We start from the raw sequence: 20,653 nt of genomic DNA on the forward strand, positions 1-20,653 counted from the left end.
TGAAAACATTTGGCTTTGTGGAGCGATGCAAACACTCGGCAGCACAGCAGAGTTAAGTAAATCAGGCGGTGTTCTCTCTGAAGACAAACACATATTCTGAGAGAAAGCCTTCTGTTTACCAGAGCCAAGCACGGCAGTCTTCCAGAGCAGCTTAAAACCTCTCGCACAAACACTCAATTAATCAAGACCGTTTTAAATTCCACACATCAATCCGCAATAGAGAGTCTGACATTAGCACACAAGTTGAGCTGCAAAGGGATTCTGGTACTTTAATATCAGCAAACTCTCACTGGAACACATCAGCAGCTCCTGTGAAGATGAATCTTTATACTCCGTTTTAACTTTTCAAACAAAGGATTTGGGATTATTTTGTGTATTACAGGTGTTAAGCCTGTCTGTTAGATATTTGAAGCATGTTCATTTGTTGCAAATGTCTGTATGCATAACTTCCATGCCTGTTGTCATATCTGAAGTGAGCGAATCAGTGAAAATGAAAGCTCTCTATGGAGTACAAAGTCTCGAAATGCAATCTGATGCTCTAATTACCTCTTTCAAAATCACATTTGAGATTCGGCTCTGTCTCAGGCCTCCATGATTACTACAGTGAAAGAGCTCTACTGTATAGTGCTGATTTATTGCATGAATAGCTCAATGTGAGCAGTGTTTATTGTGGCTATTGGAAAGCATTTATTTAAACAAAACGTCAGCGTGTGAACAACTGCCTCGTCAGAGTTTCTCCCCGAGCAGTGAAAGGTGGACCGTATTGATCGATATAAGACACAATATGTGTCCTCAGCTACACTCTGGGAAATAGGAATGCCAAACTGTGGCCCTTCCAGCACTGTCCTGCTAAATTAACAGCTTGATCAATGACAAGGAGGACACCTATTCTCTTCTGATGTGGAGTCACTCTGTCGAAAGCAATAAAGCTGAGCCCCAGTGAGAAGTGGAGTAAAATGAGCCAAAAACCTTCTGCTGCATGCAGTTTAAATGCGGTGAAAGACGCTTGTTATTGTTCTTGTAAATGTAGCAGTGAGGGTTTGATGTCATTTAGTGTGATGATTTGGAAACTGTCTTAAACATTTGATCTTGCTTATTTGAAAGCACAGTTGACCATTGGGTGCCGAGCCGGAAATAAACCGCACAATCCAAACCTCTTTGCCAAAGTCACACACTGGTAGAGCTTGGCACTGCTTTTAGATTCTGATGAACTCTGAAGTAAATATCATCACTAATGACTGATTAGGTCTGTTTTGCACTAACACACTCTCTCTCTAGAAAAGTGACTGGTGAATTCTCTTTTCTAATGTGCTTTATATACTGTATATTATGGAAGCCAGTTTCTGGCACTAAATAAAAAAGGTACTTGCAACTTTTTATCTCACAATTCTGACTTTTTACAGACAGAATTGCGAAATTTTATCATGCAGTTCTTTGAAAAAAAAAATCGGAATTGTAAGAGGTAAACTAACAATTTTGAGAAAAAGGGTCAGAATTGTGGAATAAAAAGTTGCAATTACCTTTTTTATTTATTTATCTAATTCAGTGGCAGAAACAAGCTTTCATAGTAAATGGTATATCATTCTCATGATACATACTTTTTGTAGAATTAATTATACTATGTACAGTATGCAGCCTTTTATGGATTATCTGCTAAAATGTGCAGTATTAAGCCAGAGTACACAAAGTAAATATATCCCACAATGCAGTGCACTCAACTTGACCTTCGACATTCCCTTCTTGACTATTCCCTTATTTGACCTAAAAGTGAAGACATTTTTACACAACATTGCATTAAAAAAGCTAAATCCCAATTGCCATTGTTGGAAATGTTTACAGCATACTGTTTCACATACTATTTTTATATACTGTAAACTACTGTTCAAAAAGTTTGATCAGGATTCTTTGAAGAATAGCATTTATTGGCAATAAAAATATTTTAGAAAATTATAATAAATTTTCATCAATTTAATGTCTGCTTGCTAAATAAAATTATTAATTTCATTAAAAAACTTACTCCAAACTTTTAAATGGTATTGTAGAGAATATTAATTATATACACACAAAAAATAGCCTATAAGCAGAATATGCTATAGGCACTAATATAATTTTGGTTTTAACTTTTGATCATGTTTGCAGTGGAATTAGCATGCTATTTCCTGGACAGTATACACTGCATATACCACCTACAGTTCTTTAAAATTGTAAGTGAAACAATAAGCATTATTCCATAGTTGTCACATGACTTCATTTTAATTGCATGTGAGCTGCATCCAATTACCATGTAATTTTTTTTAGTGTTCTATGCATTTCTTACATTATTATGGATTTACAATTTAATTCACATACATAACCTTTGGCAGTGAAATCAAATAATGAATCCAAAAAGAGATGCTAAAACTGGAAACTGCAAACAGAATGTCAAGCCAAGCACATTGCATTGCAGAATATGTTATTCTCTGCTGTAGATATTTTGGAAAATGTCATAGGTCATCAGGGTATTCTGTGCTGAAAAATTCAATACTGTGCACAACATATACTATACACAATAAGAGGAGTAAGAATAATATGCCAGTATGCTGTTCCGAACGCCTCTTTGTGAGAGAGAGTCTCATGTGTTTATGTGTGCATGCTTGCATTTATGTGGCAGGTTGCAGCATGTGCCATCAGGCAACTCCGATAAGACAGAGGAGCATGAAACTGGCAGAGCAGAGAGGATGTGGTTCCGCCTCCAGCTGAGGATTGGCGGATTAATTGGATTCATTCATTAGTTTGATCTACCAATTTAGCACTTTGGAAGATATTAATCAGTTGCTTATTTAAATGTCACCTGAAAGCAGCGGAAAGGAAATGAGGCCGGTGGGAAATGGAGTCTTTTCAGGAGCCATTCCACAATCTGGATTGGCTTATTGAGGCATTCAGGAACACAGAGAGCTCTCATTACCGCTATTACGAACACCCTGAAATTAAAAGCAATTTATACACTCTTGTACGTGTTCTTTTGGGTATGAGATGATGTTTGAATGTCTGCCAATTGTCCCGCATGTCAGTTTGCTTAAAAGACAGCAGGATGCTGCGCTGATGCTCTCAAGAATTCTTTATCCATGGAAATTAAAGTCAGTCACGCAGTAATGGTGTGTTCAAATCATGTCAGAAAGATCATCAATTTATGAGTTGAGCTGAATGTACAGTACATGAACTCCACCACCAAGTCGTAATTATGAGTGAAAAACATGGAATTTTCTTTAAGAGTGTACCAGTGAGAAAACACGTCAAACATGCGGCGTCTGCATTGACTGCAAATTTGCTGAAATTATATAATAAATATATCATTTATAATGTATATTAAAAATAAAATATATAATAAAACTATATACAATCAATAAATAATTTAATATATAATAAATGATTGTATTTGTAGTATTTTTTTTTACTTACAATAAAACTACAATTAAAAAATTACAAAATACAATAGTACCGTGTTATTTGGATAACATTTTTTGGTTTATTAATCTGTACCCTTTTTGGAAGGAAAAGCGCATATGTAATTGTCTATGTAAATGTTTGTATTGAAATTGTTTCTTAATTATTTAAATAATAAAATTATGGTAGTACTGTACAATAACGATAGAATATATGACCATTCATTTACAGCACCTTTACGAATTAAATAACAACATAAAAAAGCAAATACACAGAACACCGTAGAAAAGGCTTATCGCCATCTTACTCCGACCAAAGTGTCTTGATTACGACACAAGTACGAATTTACTAAAAACACTTGAACATACCGTAAGCATTTGACACGTCTTTGATATTACATTGACTGAGCGTTACATTTATGTATGTGTATTCTTAAGAGACTTGCTTCCACACACAGTTCACGGCTCTCCTGGCAGGCACAATTTCCGAGGCTGAAGAAATATAAATCTCCTCTAGGTTGTTATGGGTAAATACTGTAAGCTTCAAAAGATTATAGTCTAAGCCTTGGTTTACAAACCAAGGCTGCACACAAGCACTGAGGGAATCTGGAAGTATTCTGTGCATGCATACACATATATACACAAATACACACGTTTCCATTGATGACAGACGAGGCAAGAAATGCTATATAATACTGCTTCCTCTTAGCCAGATTATGCCTGCTTAGGATACTGAGGACGTTGTTTACAGAGGTCATGGTTTCAGTGTGGGAGGATTTACAGCTTCCATATTGTCCTCACATAGTGCTTTATAACTGTGAAAAATATCTGCAGGATTTATGTTGGGTGTGCAAATTCCCTAGTAAATCATGAGAAAGGTGTATGTGTGTGTGTGTACCTGGGTTTGGAAGTGTATATTGTTCCTCTGCGTTTGTGTTGTATAAAGTCAAATCAGACTGTTGTTTTTCATTTACATTTTTGATAAACAGCTATCGTTCCATTATCTGATGCATTTTGGATCACAAATCCTTCTGGGAGCACTTGAACACTTTGATAATTATCTCATTTTAGCTCTAATGTTGGTTGGTTATGTTTATTTCGAAAAAAAATATTTCTATAGCAGAGGTCACCAATTAGCAGTCCACAGTCCAGAATCACTGATCATAAATGAATGCAGTTAAAAACATAGTGAGGTTTATTTCTCCATATTGAGAAACCAATCAGCTGAAGCAGCATTTACCTTAAACAAAATATTTCACAATGTTTTTATATAGAATCTTAATTGCACTTGTTGAGTGACATATCAGTCATGACACTGATAAGTATGGAGACACTTTTAAATCATAACATAATGTATATGTTCAGTCACTGCACAGTAGTGAGAAGCGTGCTTATATAACAGCCAGTGAGAATGATTATTAATGTATAAAAATATTGTGAAAAAGATTAAAGACATTTGTAATGTTACAAATATTTCTATTTCAAATAAATGCGGTTCGTTTAGACTTTCTGTTCATCAAAGAATCCTAAAAAAGTTTAAAAATATTAAGCAGCATCATTTTCAATGTTGGTAATAATGTTTCTTGAACACCAAAATCACAGGAATAAATATCATTTAATATGTTAGTTTTAGATAGTATAACCTTATATTATATAAATAGACAAATATATAAGCACACTTCAAAGAGTATTGTTGCTTTCACATGATCTGATCGATCTTACATAGATGCCTCATTAGTGCCTGTTTCTATGGGCCGCTATATGTAAGCCATATTAGAATGGTCAAAGCCAGTGTGTGAACACTCAAGAGCAAGACTGCACATCTACAACTGTAGTTATCTGCATGTATGAATATTTATCACAAATGATTTTGCTAAACTAAACACAAAACAAGATCAAAAATTCATAGTTTTAGAACCTGCTTTATTTCATTAATGCATTCAAACATTCAAAAAAACAACACAGTCTCACCTGTTAAACGCCATCTAATTTCTTCGGAAATTTAAATCTCAGCAGTTTTTACAATCAGAGACTGCGTAATGTTGTGGCGTCTTGGAAAACTTGTTGATTTTTACTGATCGTTCGACGAGTCGACATGTCTGGAGAGGTCAAATGTAGCATCTATATATCTCTGGCCGTGCACTATATCAACTCCTGACTTAGTTATTTTAAGATATTTGATTGTAAAATTATTAATAATTTTTTTTTACCTACATTGTTTATTTGATAGATGTGGAAATATGCTGAATTACCACACAAAAGAAGGCCTATATGCTTTTTACATATTCATTGTCATATCTCCTATCTCCCTTTTAGAGATATAAGTGTCTTCTCCTCCCATCTTCATGCTGATAGATGCCTAAGATAACCTTTAGAGGGATCCTGTATTACACACGACTGTGGCTGACGACTGATTCCATGGGGTCTACTGGACCTTGTGGGTTAAGTGATGCCACATCTAAATCATAAATCAGTCCGGCAACCAGCTCTCTTGACCTGAAGGTCATTGTTTCATTAACTTCCTGCCACTCTGAATTTTCCATCCATATCTACCCACAAATATAGTAGTGCATTGCTTTTGCTCCTATCTCTTCACACACATACTGTACACACACACATACCTTTATTTTATTGCTTATGCCTTATTGATTCTTGAAGTGGTAATATTCTAACTGATCTACAGCGTTCATAAATCTTGGCTGTGTTTGGAAGCAGCCGCATTCTCTCACATGTTGATTGACAGCCCGTTGCCCCAGGTTTACTCTCAAATAGGCGTCAGATCTCTGGCAAAGGGGAATTGAATGGACAGAAGCCTGTTCTCAACTCTACAGCGGCCCATCCGCAGGGGAGAGCGGCTTTCCTACGGCTCACGCCGCTTACGCTGTGGGTGGGTTAAACAGTGTCGGTGCTTCTCTTCCAGGAAATTATCAGATAAAGAATGGGGAGGATGACACACAAGCACAATCAGATAACACTCCTCCACTCAAGCAGCCGTTTCTTTCCTTCCTCGCTAAGAGAAAGGATCCACATCATCTGTGGAAACCGAAATAGAGGGTGGCAGCTACCTTTGATTAAATGGAGAGCAGGAGAGTAACAGTTGGTTTCTACAACAAAACAAGGATGCAGTTTATTTCCACAGTGTTGTTTTAGCTGATCGCTATATTGCTACAGATTAAATGTCTTTGAATTTCAGAGGATTCATCTAAGAATGCTTGGATAGAGTTGAAGACACTGGCTTCATTCACACAGGCAGTGTTTGGGATTGACTATTGGTCCAATTATTGATTTGTTCACATAGAGGTTTATAGGCAGTGTTTTGTCTACTGAATTACTGACAGAAGTGTTGTTTTTTTCATCCATGAGAACAAAGGTAACATGGAAAATGTGAGTAAAATGTCTAGTAAAAACAGTAATTGCAAAAAAATCCAATCATCAACAAGACTATGCTACAACACAAGTGAAGAAGTTACAGCACATGCTGGTTTCTGTAATCTTCTGTTTCAATCTAAAACATGGACTAAATCATGAAAATTTCACAACTGTAACAGAAGGACCAGGCTCCTCCCAGAGCCAGTTACCCCGATCCACCTCACCTGAATTTTAATCACCGGCACCTGCACCTCATTATCACCAACCACATATAACCACAGTCACCAAAGTCACCAGTTGTCCGATCTCCGGATTACCACATGGACCATCTCTGCTACCTTACGAAGCTGAGTATTACTACCTGCGATTACTTACCTGTCCCTACTTACCTTCTGTCTTCTCCATCCCAGTCCTCTTCCTCGTCTGTTCCGTTGGCTCGATCGGATCCCCGCATCTCTCAGCCGCTCAGCCGCGGCGAACCCCCAGGATCTGTAAGATCAGAAAGACTGATTACTATTGACATTCCGCTCACCTGAAACCTCACGAAGAGACACTCACCACATCCGAAGACTCCTCACGTTTGCTATTCACAATTGCATGCTGTAAATAAACACCTTGTTACTCCACTTACCATCTGTGTCAGACCCGTTCCTTTACAGAAGATCGGACCAAGACGGCTACACCATGAGTGTAAACGACCCATTCCAGGAACTGGTCGACACCTTGAAACGGGTATTAGCCCGTCCGGCTTCACCATCACCACCGGCCTCTGTTACCACACCCGTCACTTCCGCCTCAACCATTTCTTCGGCGATAATGTACGCCAGTCCCATGGCCCGACCAGCGCCCTACTCAGGTGATCCAGAGGAGTGCAATGGCTTTCTTCTCCAATGTACCCTAACTATTGATTTACATCCTCAGATGTTCCTGACCGATCAGGCGAAGATCGCCTTTGTGATCACGTCACTCACAGGACCCGCATTAAGATGGGCGGAGACAATTTTAAATCAAGCTGGACCTGCCACGCATTCGTTTGCCCAATTTCTCGCTCACTTTAAGGAGGTATTTAGCAGCTCTCCAGGTGATTCTTCAGTGGGGGAACAGTTATATAAACTTCGTCAGGGGAATCAGACCATTCATCAATATGCCCTGAAGTTTCGCACCCTCGTGGCCGCGAGTGGATGGAACGAACCATCATTGATAACTGCTTTCCGGCAAGGCTTGAATACCCGCCTGAAAATTCAGCTGGCAGCCTACGATGACACCTTTGGGCTAGAGAAGTTCATTCAACTTGCCATTCGTTGCTCCAACCGGATGCGGGCCTGTACATTAGAAACCACAACCGTTACCGCCATTGACACTCCTCCAAGCCACCAGCCAGAGGTTAGACCCATCTCCGAACCGATGCAAACTGACACCTTCCATCTATCACCAACAGAACGACAGAGGCGACTTAACAATGGTTTATGCCTGTATTGTGGGAGTTCTGACCACCGAATTCAATCCTGCACCCTTCGTCCGTCCAGGCTTTGGGTGAGTGGTATGCACCCTCACATCCCTAAAATGAACCCCTTAACCACTTGTGCTAATATTGTTCTTGTAAACCACCTGATGCCAGTCACAGTCCTCTTGGACTCCGGATCAGCGGGGAACTTCATCTCGGGGAAACTCAGCCGGCAACTCCACCTCACACCCATTACCACCGAAACCACTTACCAGATCCAAGCCATAACAGGTACTCCACTCACTCGTCGGTTAGTCAAATATTGTGTCGGTCCCCTAGTGCTGAGAATGGGGCAGCTCCATCAAGAAAGTATTCATTTACTAATTTTAGAAGAATCTACAGTAGACATTGTTTTGGGTCGACCCTGGCTGGTTCAGCACAATCCAGTTTTGTCCTGGGCCTCTGGAGAAGTGCTGAAGTGGGGTACTAACTGTTTCCCGCACTGTTTCCCACATATGCCTAAACCATCTCCACGTCCAGTGGTTAATTTGTCTGTGCAGGCCACGTCCGTGGAGAGCCCTGTGGAGAAACAATCAGTGGAGGTTCCACCGGACTACGAGGCTTTCAGGGACGTGTTCTGCCCCAAGAGGGCATCGCGGTTACCACCTCATCGGCCATGGGACTGCGCGATCGACCTCGTTCCGGGTGAACCAGTACCACGGGGAAAGATTTATCCCCTCTCTCTTCCCGAGCAGAAGGCGATGGAGGAGTATATTGAGGAGGCACTCAAACAGGGTTACACCGTCCCTTCCATCTCCCCTGCTGCTTCAAGTTTCTTCTTCGTGGCCAAGAAGGACGGAGGTGCCACCATATTCACCAAACTGGACCTCCGCAGCGCGTACAACCTCATCCGCATCAGAGAGGGGGACGAGTGGAAGACCGCCTTTGTAACCCCTACAGGGCACTATGAGTACCGGGTCATGCCCTATGGGCTTGTCAACGCCCCCTCTGTCTTCCAAAGCTTCATGCATGAGGTGCTCCGGGAGTTTCTTCATCGCTCTGTAATAGTCTACATTGATGACATTTTGATCTACTCCCGGAGCCTGGCCGAACATCGCCACCACGTTGCGGAGGTCCTTCAACAGTTACGGAAACACCAGCTCTACCTCAAGGCAGAAAAATGTCTATTCCACCAACCATCCGTCCACTTCCTTGGATACATCATTAGTCACGGTGGCATCCGCATGGACAAGGGGAAGGTGGAAGCAATTACATCCTGGCCTCGACCCACCACGATCAAGGAATTGCAGCGCTTCCTGGGTTTCTCAAACTTTTACAGAAGATTCGTTGCCAACTATAGTTCTATCACAAGCCCCCTCACTGACCTCCTACGAGGAGGTAAGAAGTCCCTTGCCTGGGATGTGAATGCCACCAATGCCTTCAACCGTCTCAAGGAAGCCTTCACTACCGCACCACTCCTCGTCCACCCCGATCCAGAACTGCCCTTCGTCGTAGAGGTGGACGCATCAACAACTGGAGTAGGTGCGGTATTATCGCAGCAGCAGGGGAAGCCTCCCAAGCTCCATCCATGTGCCTTCTTCTCCAAGAAGCTCAGCCCGGCGGAGAAGAACTACGACATCGGCAACAGGGAGCTTCTGGCCATCAAGCTTGCCCTGGAGGAGTGGAGACACTGGTTGGAGGGGGCAGCTCAACCATTTCTCGTGCTTACCGATCACAAGAACCTCGAATATCTACGAGACGCCAAAAGATTAAATCCACGCCAAGCAAGATGGGCATTGTTTTTCACCCGTTTCAATTTCCAAATCTCCTATCGTCCAGGTTCCCGTAACGCCAAGGCGGACGCTTTATCTCGTCTTCACACCAAGGAGGATTCTCTCGAGGAGCCCGAAGGTATCTTGCCCTCCAACATTATCGTAAGTCCCATTGCTTGGTCCTCTCCGCCAGTGGCCTCCGATACTCCTCCTGCCAATCCGCCGGGCTGCCCACCTGATCGTCAGTATGTTCCCAGGACACAACGCACTTCCCTCATCCACTCCTCTCACACTTCACTTGGTACTGGTCACCCAGGGGCCAACGCTACTCTCTCGCTGCTAAGCGATCGCTTCTGGTGGCCGAACATGGCCAGGGATGTGAGAAGGTTCGTTCAGGGCTGCCCAGACTGCGCCATATCCAAGAGTTCCCGTCATCTCCCTTCCGGCAAGCTGGTGCCATTACCCATTCCCAACCGCCCGTGGTCACACCTAGGAGTGGACTTCATCACGGATCTTCCACCCTCCGACCATAATACCTGCATTCTCGTCATCATCGACAGATTTTCTAAATTCACCCGTCTCGTTCCTCTACCTGGACTCCCCACTGCCATGCAAACAGCAGAACTATTATTTAATCATGTATTCCGTTACTACGGCCTCCCTGAAGATATAGTCTCGGACAGAGGTCCACAATTCATCTCCCGTGTTTGGAAGGCCTTCTTCGCTCTCCTAGGTGTGACCATCAGTTTGACTTCCGGTTATCACCCTCAATCTAATGGGCAGACTGAACGCAAAATCCAGGAAATTGGGCGCTTCCTGAGAACCTTCTGCCATCGCCGCCAGAATTCTTGGAACCAGTTCCTAGGCTGGGCCGAGTACGCCCAGAACTCACTCCGTCAATCTTCTACTGGACTCTCTCCCTTCCAGTGCGTACTCTGTTTCCAGCCTCCATTATTTCCCTGGTCCGAAGAACCTTCCGATGTGCCTGCGGTCGACCACTGGTTCCGAGAAAGCGAGGGAGTCTGGGACTCAGCACATCACCACCTGCAACGGGCAGTACGCAGGCAGAAGATCGCCGCCGATGCTCGTCGTTCAGCAACGCCCACCTATCTGCCTGGACAGAAGGTATGGCTCTCCACACGAGACATTCGGCTACGCCTGCCCAGCCGTAAGCTGAGTCCCAGGTTCGTTGGCCCCTTTACCATTCTGGAACAGGTCAACCCGGTCACTTTCAAGCTTCAGCTCCCTGCACAATACAAGATTCACCCCACTTTTCACGTATCATTACTCAAACCATATTACCCTTCTGTTTCCCCAGAGCCTGGTCCAACCGAGGAACCCCCTCTCCCACTCATCATTGAAGATGGAGCCATCTACAAGGTCCGAGACATCCTAAACTCCCGGCGTCGTGGTGGGAGACTAGAATACCTCGTGGACTGGGAGGGGTACGGGCCTGAGGAGCGCTCCTGGATCCCCAGAGATGATGTTCTCGATCCCAGCCTTCTGGATGATTTCCACGCCTCCCATCCGGATCGTCCTGCACCTCGAGGCCGAGGCAGACCACCACGACGCCGAGGTCGGCCCCCAGGAGTGGGCCGTGGAGGGGGGGGTACTGTAACAGAAGGACCAGGCTCCTCCCAGAGCCAGTTACCCCGATCCACCTCACCTGAATTTTAATCACCGGCACCTGCACCTCATTATCACCAACCACATATAACCACAGTCACCAAAGTCACCAGTTGTCCGATCTCCGGATTACCACATGGACCATCTCTGCTACCTTACGAAGCTGAGTATTACTACCTGCGATTACTTACCTGTCCCTACTTACCTTCTGTCTTCTCCATCCCAGTCCTCTTCCTCGTCTGTTCCGTTGGCTCGATCGGATCCCCGCATCTCTCAGCCGCTCAGCCGCGGCGAACCCCCAGGATCTGTAAGATCAGAAAGACTGATTACTATTGACATTCCGCTCACCTGAAACCTCACGAAGAGACACTCACCACATCCGAAGACTCCTCACGTTTGCTATTCACAATTGCACGCTGTAAATAAACACCTTGTTACTCCACTTACCATCTGTGTCAGACCCGTTCCTTTACAACAACAGTGCAAGAGTGTACTCACAATGATGTTTCAGGAGTTAAGACTGCATTTTTAAATTTTTCGAATGTTGTTAATGTTAAATCTAGATAGGTTTAAATTCATTTAAAAGGCGTTCGAATAGTTGGCTTAATTTTGTTCTTTCTTTTCAACTAAAATATTATTTTTGTGGACTTAAAGTAGATGCCATTTTCAAGTAAAATTACTTTGACTGAAATATCACTTCATTTTGACATTACAAAATATCTAGAAGGCAAAGTAAATAATGTCTAGTAAAAATTGTTCTGTTTACAGGAGTGGATTGTATACTTTCAAAGGTTATCTATAAAAAGATGGTTCACTCATATTTTTGTGATTTTGTGCAATGCACAAAGAGCCAGTGTGGGTTTTTTTTTCAGTATTTCCCCATTGAAATAGAAGTTCTGCATGGCCAAAATAGCTGCCTGAGAGTGTCGCAAGTATGGGCACAGATTGAACCGACTTTCATTAAAAGAGGCTTTGATACAGTTTTATGAACTGGTAAATCTTATGAACCTTTTCAGTTACTGCAAACCTGTAAATACCTTGTGTAACCATTGTGACAATGACTGTAGCTTTGTCCCAATTCAGGGACTGCATCCTTAAGCCCGGTACACACCAAGCCGACAATCTAGTGGCGACGAAAGCAGACTGCGGGGTCAGCTCACGTCGGCAGCATCTGGGTCCAAAGTTCCCCTGACACACCAAGCCGATGCTTGACATCCGACAGCCAAGTAGCACGTCCGTTCTGCGCTTTTCTCATGCACTGGTTTACCAGCTGAACAGCCAATCAGAATGAACAGATGGCCTGACTGACCGACGAGCTCCGGCGCCGATTCAACATGCCGAATCGGCCATAAAAAAAGCCAACGAGGACCAACTTCAGCTGACAGCGCAGAACACACTGATAAAACTTAGTCGGCCAACGAACAAAAACTGCTCGGCGGCCGACCGTCGGCTTGGTGTGTACCGGGCTTTAGAAGGATCCAGACTCTGAAGTACACTCAAACTCTGAAGTAAGGTCAAACTGTGTGAATATGGCCACAGAGTGAGAATGTAGATGGCAGAACCCAGGTCCTGTTTCCACACCATTCCCTTCTTTGATAAACCATTTTATCTTATCTCTGCCAATGAATCTCTTTTGATATTCGATTCTCTCATGTGTTCTCACTCATTCTACCACTACCCTAGTTCTATAATGTAATCTTTGTCATTCCTTCTTTTTCATCCTATATTACTTATAATATTTAAGCGCATCTGCTGGTCTGGTCAAGGTCTGATCTGAATTCTCAGTGTAGATGTTGAGCAGCATGTGTAATGTGTGAAATGTTAAAGAAAGACAGGTTTCACAGAACCTTTGCAATAGATTTGCATGCTAACTATCCATACCTTGACCCTTTGACCATAATCACACAAAGATTAGCCAATCACAACAGAGATCATTTATAAAGAAGTCTTAAATGTATGATATAATGGTCGTGCAACTAAATTGCAATTGTTTTTGCTGTAAGAAACATTCACTAACATTATAAGTTGGCTTGTAATGCAACAAAAGTGTAGCTTGAATGTCTTGCTTCAAAACTTACAGTCTCATACTGCCAGGAACCACGTGTCTGTGTCCCAAAATAGGAGTGAATATGTCATAATAGTGATGGGTGTCCTCTGCAATCACACACACAGTGACCCACATAAGTGCTCACAGGAGGGTGAAATGACAGAGAAATAAATCAGCCGTTTACACCAGATCAATCCACAAATCAATCAGTCTCTCCAGAAAAGGTAACTGAGGTACAATCCAATCCTCTCTAAATGGGTTCAGACTCATGTTTGTATGTATGTGTATGTCTTTTCCAAGAGAAGTCATCTTCGATGAGATTCAGTTCTGTAAATGCCACCGTCTCTGTCCATGTATGAATATCAGAGTGAATGGGGGATCACAGAGCGAAATATCACCCATACTAAATATAAGCCAATCTAATCATAGAGGGGTGAGAGTAATTAAACTGCCCATATATTAGTTCTGTGTAGCACAAAGCTGCTTCTGATAGAATATGTTCATTTATGTTAGGATGAAGAGTAGGGCTGAGACATAAAAAGTGTGTTGGCAGACAGCAAACCCACAGGCCGTTCACCGAGCTATTGCACCAAAAAAATGGCAGTTAATGTTGTGAATCAGTTTTAACATGACCAGTGTAGACTCTTGTGTGAATGAATAGTTCGATAGTTTTAAATCAGTTATAAACTGTACTTTTTAATTTACTGCATTAGAAGAGAGAATTTTCTTTCGTATGCATGCAAACATGGACAAACTGAATCAGATTCTAATTGAATGCTAATTGAATCTGAATTGTACTGCATTTAATCTGAAAATCTGTATTGACTCCCAGGCCTAGCATATTTTGTATTGTTTTCAGACATACGCCAGTGAAATAATTAGTACTTAATATTTTTAGATCAAAAGTCAAAAGTCTATGGATCTTTTCATTTTTCTACAACACTCATGGATCCAGTTTATTATAATGGTAAAATACACTCTTAAATGGCATTTAAACAAACAAAATGAGTTATTAGTCGCATTACATGTCAATTCAGACAATCTCTTCCTTGTCTAAGTGGACGATTTCTGATCAGAATAAGCTGCAGTGATGAGGACCACGTTTTTAAAAATTTGTCTAGATAAGACTGTATTGTTGTAGACAATAATATCTTGCACATTAGATATTCTGCTCTTAGCTGCTATTGTTGGATTGAGTTTGGTATTTGCAATAAATGTGGATCTCCAGAGACTGGGCATTTGAAAATGAAGGAATTCTACTCAGAAAAGAATTGAGAGCAATTGGGTGCAGAGGAGATTTCATTGAAAGTACTGTTACATAATGCTTCAGAGCAGTTTTACATCTAAAATGTTCTTTAAAGTTATTTAAGGATAACAGTTATGATCAATGCAATTTAGATTATTGTATGTACTTTTACTGACGTAGGGTTTTTGTTTAGAGTGGAGCAGTGATGTTGTTTATTGTTGAAGGCCAACTCTGGTTCCCTTGATAAAAAGCCAATAGGATTTTTTCAGTTGGCTTTTGGATTATTGCAGAAAATAAGTTGTGTGAACAACAAAAGTTCAAGGTTCTTACACATTTAGTTCATTATAATAATCTTCACAAAAAACACAACTTTTATTAATTTTGCTTAAAGTAAAAAGCTAAACATATAAATAAACTACACTGTGATCACATAACTTAAATGCCACAACTGTTAATCTTCTGACAACTCTTCAGGACATTATTAAATTTATTTATTAGTTTGCATGAGTATGTGTGCAAACACAACAAAGCTGTAAAAGTGTACTGGTGAATATAAATACCTGCTTGGCATGATAACATTTAATGTCCTCAGTAACCTTTGTAGTCCCATTTATCCACTTGTTAACAACCACCTTTTTCCAGAAACATAAAATCTTAAAAAAAGTCATGAGTAGGGTATTACTGATGTATTTTATGTTGTAGAATAAAAGTAAAATTATCTTGAGCCACAGACCTTATTTAAGCTATTTAATCAAAAACCCATTCACAAAACCCATTGATTTTTATGCGGTGGAATTGGAAGTGCTAAAATGTTTACTTGTTTCTGTGTTTAGAACTCATTCCCGCAGCACTCTTTTAGTAAGATTCACACTCCAGCCCAGTAGGTGGAGATAATGAACCTAATATTAGTTTGTGAGCTACAAAAATTAAAAAGATGACTATATTGTATTTCGTGGATATTGAATACTGATGAATAATGTGGAGTTTTGTGATATTCTAAATGAAAGTTTAGGATGAGCATGTTCATTAGCTTTGGACTGTGATGAAGGAATGCAAACAAACACTTTCCTGCTTTCTTCTAAATCTATCTGTCATCTTGTCTCCTCAACTCCATAGTTTTTTCCATAGGTGGGTCCCAAGCCCCTCCATTACAGACAGCTTGCCAAACACATCTACATTTTTTCTCATGCCTCTACAGAGAGTGAAATGAGAATACTGTTTATTGAATGCTTGCTTCCTGTTCATGCCACTTTGAAAGCATGCACTTCAAACTGCAAACTGCATCATTTTTGAAACATCAACAGCAAGATTTAAAATATGTATTGAGGATATTAAACAACAGCTCACATATCTTCTCAATGTACTTGTTGATTGTACTTTGAATGGTTCAGTTTATCTAATACAGCATATGGATATTGGTTATCTGAATTAAGTCTGTTTTAACATGCTTTTTTTTTCAGATCCCGACTTTAAAGACATAGGAGTCCCCAAACCTCTTCCCTGTGGGTATTATTCATTCATCTATAAGCATCCTCCATATGAATACATCTAATGGCTTTCCATTTTTCGTAATTTGTCTTCTTATATCGCCCCCGCTGCAGTTTGTGAATTTGAGATGGGAGGACCTGAAGGCATCATTGAATCGCAGCAGATCACCAGAGATGGCAAAGCCTTGCAGACCGAGGCAGTGGACTGCAAGTGGTACATCCGTGCCCCTCCTCGCTCCAAGGTCAGTCCCCCACAGTCAGCCCCTGCCCCAATTTCCTACACTCTGTCTAATAACAACCAAGTTGTTTCCCTGTTGTCGTTCTGTTACCCAGCCTGCCACGTTTCTGACATATGACAGCTTGTGTCTGCCTCAAGCTGTGCAGTTACCACCTAACACGCTTCAGTGTCTGGCTTCCTGTTTTGCAGTTGTTTGCATTATGCGGCCATTGCGAAAACATCTTGGGGCGGATTTGTATGCGGTTAGATGGAATTCTGTTGAGGATAAAAATGTGGCAGGTTTTGGTTGTGTGATATACAACAGAATGAGCTCTCAAAGGGCTGCCATTTTTTTTTATAGCAGGTGAGAATCAAAGAGAATGTGTTCATGTGGAAAAGGTCAGACGGTCCAGTTTATTTGGGGTCAGATTTGTTTTTTAATTGAAGCACTGTTGTCAGGAAGCAGTTTACAGCTGCCCTGGTCGCATTATTTACACCTGCTCAAAATACTGGCTAATGTTTTCTTTTCTCTTGTCTTTTTCCATTTTGTGGTGCAGTAACACTTTAAAAAAAAAAAAATTCTAATTTGTTCCCTTTTATTATGTTTTTTTTTGTATAAATGCACCCTCATTAGGAAAATTTATTGCAGAGCTGTCTGGAAGTGGACTTTATTCTGATTGCTAAAGAGATTTAATTTCGCTATATGCGCACGCTGTCTGAAAGACTGTTTCTAAGCACTGCCAGAGAGGCGCGTGCACATGAAGATGCTGCTCAGAGAGCACAGGAGCATTGAACAGTAATTTTTGCTGCTTTACGGGCCTTGAACGGTTAAATACACACACACTTGTGTGTCAAAATGCCCATCTTTGCAAGTATCCTCGTAAACACAGTAAATTGGGTCTTAAGTGAAAGCAAACAGCTGAGAAAGAAAACACGTGTAACCTTAATATATTTAACTTATGGCAAAATTTGGTAATTCTGTTTGTTGTCTGAGCGTTGGCATCCTCTGAGGGGTTGGCATTATCATTTCTCAGGTGTTAGGTCATCTCAGATCATTTAAGGGTTGGATCCAGACTGAAGCTTCCGTAATTCCTAGTTACCATGGGATGTTAATAGGCAAGTAAGTATGTCATGGTCTATAGTGTTGAACGCAGCACTAAGATCAAGTATTACTAGCAATGAGATGCAGCCTTGGTTTGAAGCAAGAAGCAAGTCATTTGTAATTTTAACAAGTGCAGTTTCTGTACAATGGTGAAACCTGACTGAAATTCATCAATTCTAAAAACTTCCAAGTTACTTTTTCTCCATTTGCGCTCAAGATTACGAGTTTCTTTCTTGAGAGAATGGGTATAACTGTTGTACCATGGCGCAGTATGTTTTTCTCTAACCTTTTTCAATTTGAGGGGGGCAACAGCTTCTAATGTATTAGAGAAGATAGTGCCCATGTTGCAAGTCCTTTCGTCTAGTTCATGTGTATTTATGGGTACACAGAGCAGTTGAGATAAATCAGGCAGGTTATTTGTGAATCTGTCTTTGGTGGCTGGAACAATAACAATCGCGGAGCGATATAACTAATATCAGTAATACGCAGCATGCACAATACAAGGAAATGATCAGTAACATCATCACTTTGAGGTACGATATCTATATCGGTAAGATCAAGTCCATGCGATATAATTAAATCTAGCGTATGATTAAAACGATGAGTGGGCCCGGTGATATTTTGCTTGACTCCAAAAGAGTTTATTAGGTCAGTAAACGCAAGTCCTAACGCATCATTTGTATTATCAACGTCAATGTTAAAATCTCCGACAATTAGCACTTTATCAACATTAACTAATAGATCTGAGAGGAAATCTGCAAATTCTTTTAGGAAATCTGTATATGGCCCTGGCGGTCTATACACAGTAGCCAGAGCAAGAGATAGGGGAGATTTCTTTTGCATATCTAACAGTGTAACATTAAGCAGAAGTATTTCGAATGAGTTAAACCTCCTGTATCCTGTTTTCTGAGTAACATTGAGAATATCACTATATATCGTTGCAACACCGCCGCCACGACCAGTCTGACGGGGCTCATGTTTATAACAGTAGCTTGCTGGAGTAGACTCATTTAGACCAAAATATTCATTTGGTTTAAGCCAGGTTTCAGTCAGGCAGAGTACATCAAAATTATTATCTGTAATCATTTCATTTACAATAACTGCATGCTTTGGGTGCGAGTGATCTAATATTTAGGAGCCCAAGCTTTAAAAATGGTTTTTGTTCATTTATTTTGCGTTTTTCTGGTTTAATCACGGTCAGATTTTTTCTAGATCCTGCATTAAATTTATATTTTGACCTCGCTATTCGGGGAACAGACACAGTCTGTATAGATTGGACAACGCAAGTACTTCTATCTTTTAAGTGGGTAGAACAAAAGTCATCATAGCAGTTATTTGAGAATTGGCTTACTAGTCAGATGGAGCGTAGCGTCCTGGAGATGTTGTCCGACAGGAGTTCCGCTCCGACTCTGTTGGGGTGCAGGCCATCAGCACGAAAAAGCCTAGGACGCTCCCAGAAAAGATTCCAATTATTAACAAAGAGCAGTTTCTGTCCTGTACACCATGACAATAACCATTTGTTTAAAGCAAAAAGTCTACTGAACCTTTCGGGTCCTCGTCGATACGTGGGAAGCGGTCCTGACACGATGATTGTCGTCGTGGGCGATGTGCTGCGTACCGTCTCGATCAGGCTCCTGAAGTCCCTCTTCAGTGTCTCCGTCTGCTGCAGCTTGGTGTCGTTATCCCCCACGTGCAGCACGACAGCACCGATGCTCTCGTCGCCCTTCAGGACCGCGGGTATCTGCGCAGAAACATCGAGAACACGAGCACCGGGGAAACAATGAGTGTGCACTTTACCATTAATTTGTTCTAGAGATGTTGTTTTTTTGTTTGTTTTTTTGTCCTATTGCTTGTAATTAGTTTCCTATTCTTATTTAATCATGAACTTGACTTTCTGTTTGTTTGGTTTTTTGTTTATTTTATTTTTTATTTTTTTTGGCTAGTATTAGTTTTTTGTGATATTGAGACTGGTGAAAGGAATTATGAAATTCCTATGGAATCAAAAATTTCGATTTCATAAAAACCTTATTTAAAGCAAAAATAACTACATTGTGCTATATATTGTTACCGCAAAATAAAATTACACATATTGTGATATAAGATTTTGGTCATATAGCCCACCACTAGCAGTCACATATTCTTGTATAATATTCTAAACTGTATAACTGACCATTGTCCCATGCAGCTGATTGTCTATGTACACTATATGCTCAGTTTGGGGTTGGAGATTTCTAAATGTTTTTGAGAAACATTTATTCTCAGTAAGGCTGACGTTATTTAATCATAAATACAGTAAAAACTGTAATATTGTGAAATATTATGATTTAAAATTACTGTTTAATTTTTTGATAATATACAAATTTAAAACAAAAATGTAATCTGCCTTTCTCATACGCAAAGCGCTAATACTGTAATTCAGTATATTTTATAGCTTGTAATATTTTAAATATTTTCAGCAGCATTTGATTCTTCTTATCAACAGTTACGCTGCTTAATATTTCTGTGGAAACCATGATACATTTTTGTCATTTTTGTCTTTGCTAAATAAAATTCTTTCTTTTGTTCTTTTTCTTTCTTTCTTTTTTTCTTTCTTTTAAATGTTCTCCACATGTTAGACAGGAAAGAAGAAAGTATTTTAGCATCAAAAACTCTAAAACATTTTATCTGTAACAGATGAATTTGCTTAGAGTTATTAAGTTACCTGCGGAACCGATCAGTGTTATGCCATATAAATAAACACAATAAATTGCCTCCATTTCCTGTATATCTTTAGATAGCGATAGTGTTGACTGGAGAGCAAAAATCTGTATTATGCCATGGCTCTGTGATGATATTTGTGTTTAATGTGATTTATTGCTTCAGAAATTGATTTTTGTTCTATCTGATGTCCTTCCAAAGGCACAAATCAAAAGCATATGCCC

General features: G+C 40.7%; 1 protein-coding gene across 1 annotated transcript in view; it reads left to right on the plus strand.

The window, feature by feature from the left end:
- LOC306864980 (neuropilin and tolloid-like protein 1) overlaps positions 1-20,653 on the plus strand; it is a gene marked incomplete at its 5' end in the record, with an annotated part of 106,275 nt that overhangs the window by 53,198 nt on the left and 32,424 nt on the right. The window contains 2 exons of the mRNA XM_079409311.1: positions 16,387-16,428; positions 16,528-16,655. Coding sequence (XP_079265437.1) covers positions 16,387-16,428; positions 16,528-16,655 — 170 coding nt within the window. The remainder of the gene's footprint in view (positions 1-16,386; positions 16,429-16,527; positions 16,656-20,653) is intronic.

The sequence above is a fragment of the Barbus barbus genome (assembly GCF_936440315.1).
Source record: "Barbus barbus genome assembly, chromosome: 46".
NCBI classification, from domain to species: Eukaryota; Metazoa; Chordata; class Actinopteri; order Cypriniformes; family Cyprinidae; genus Barbus; species Barbus barbus.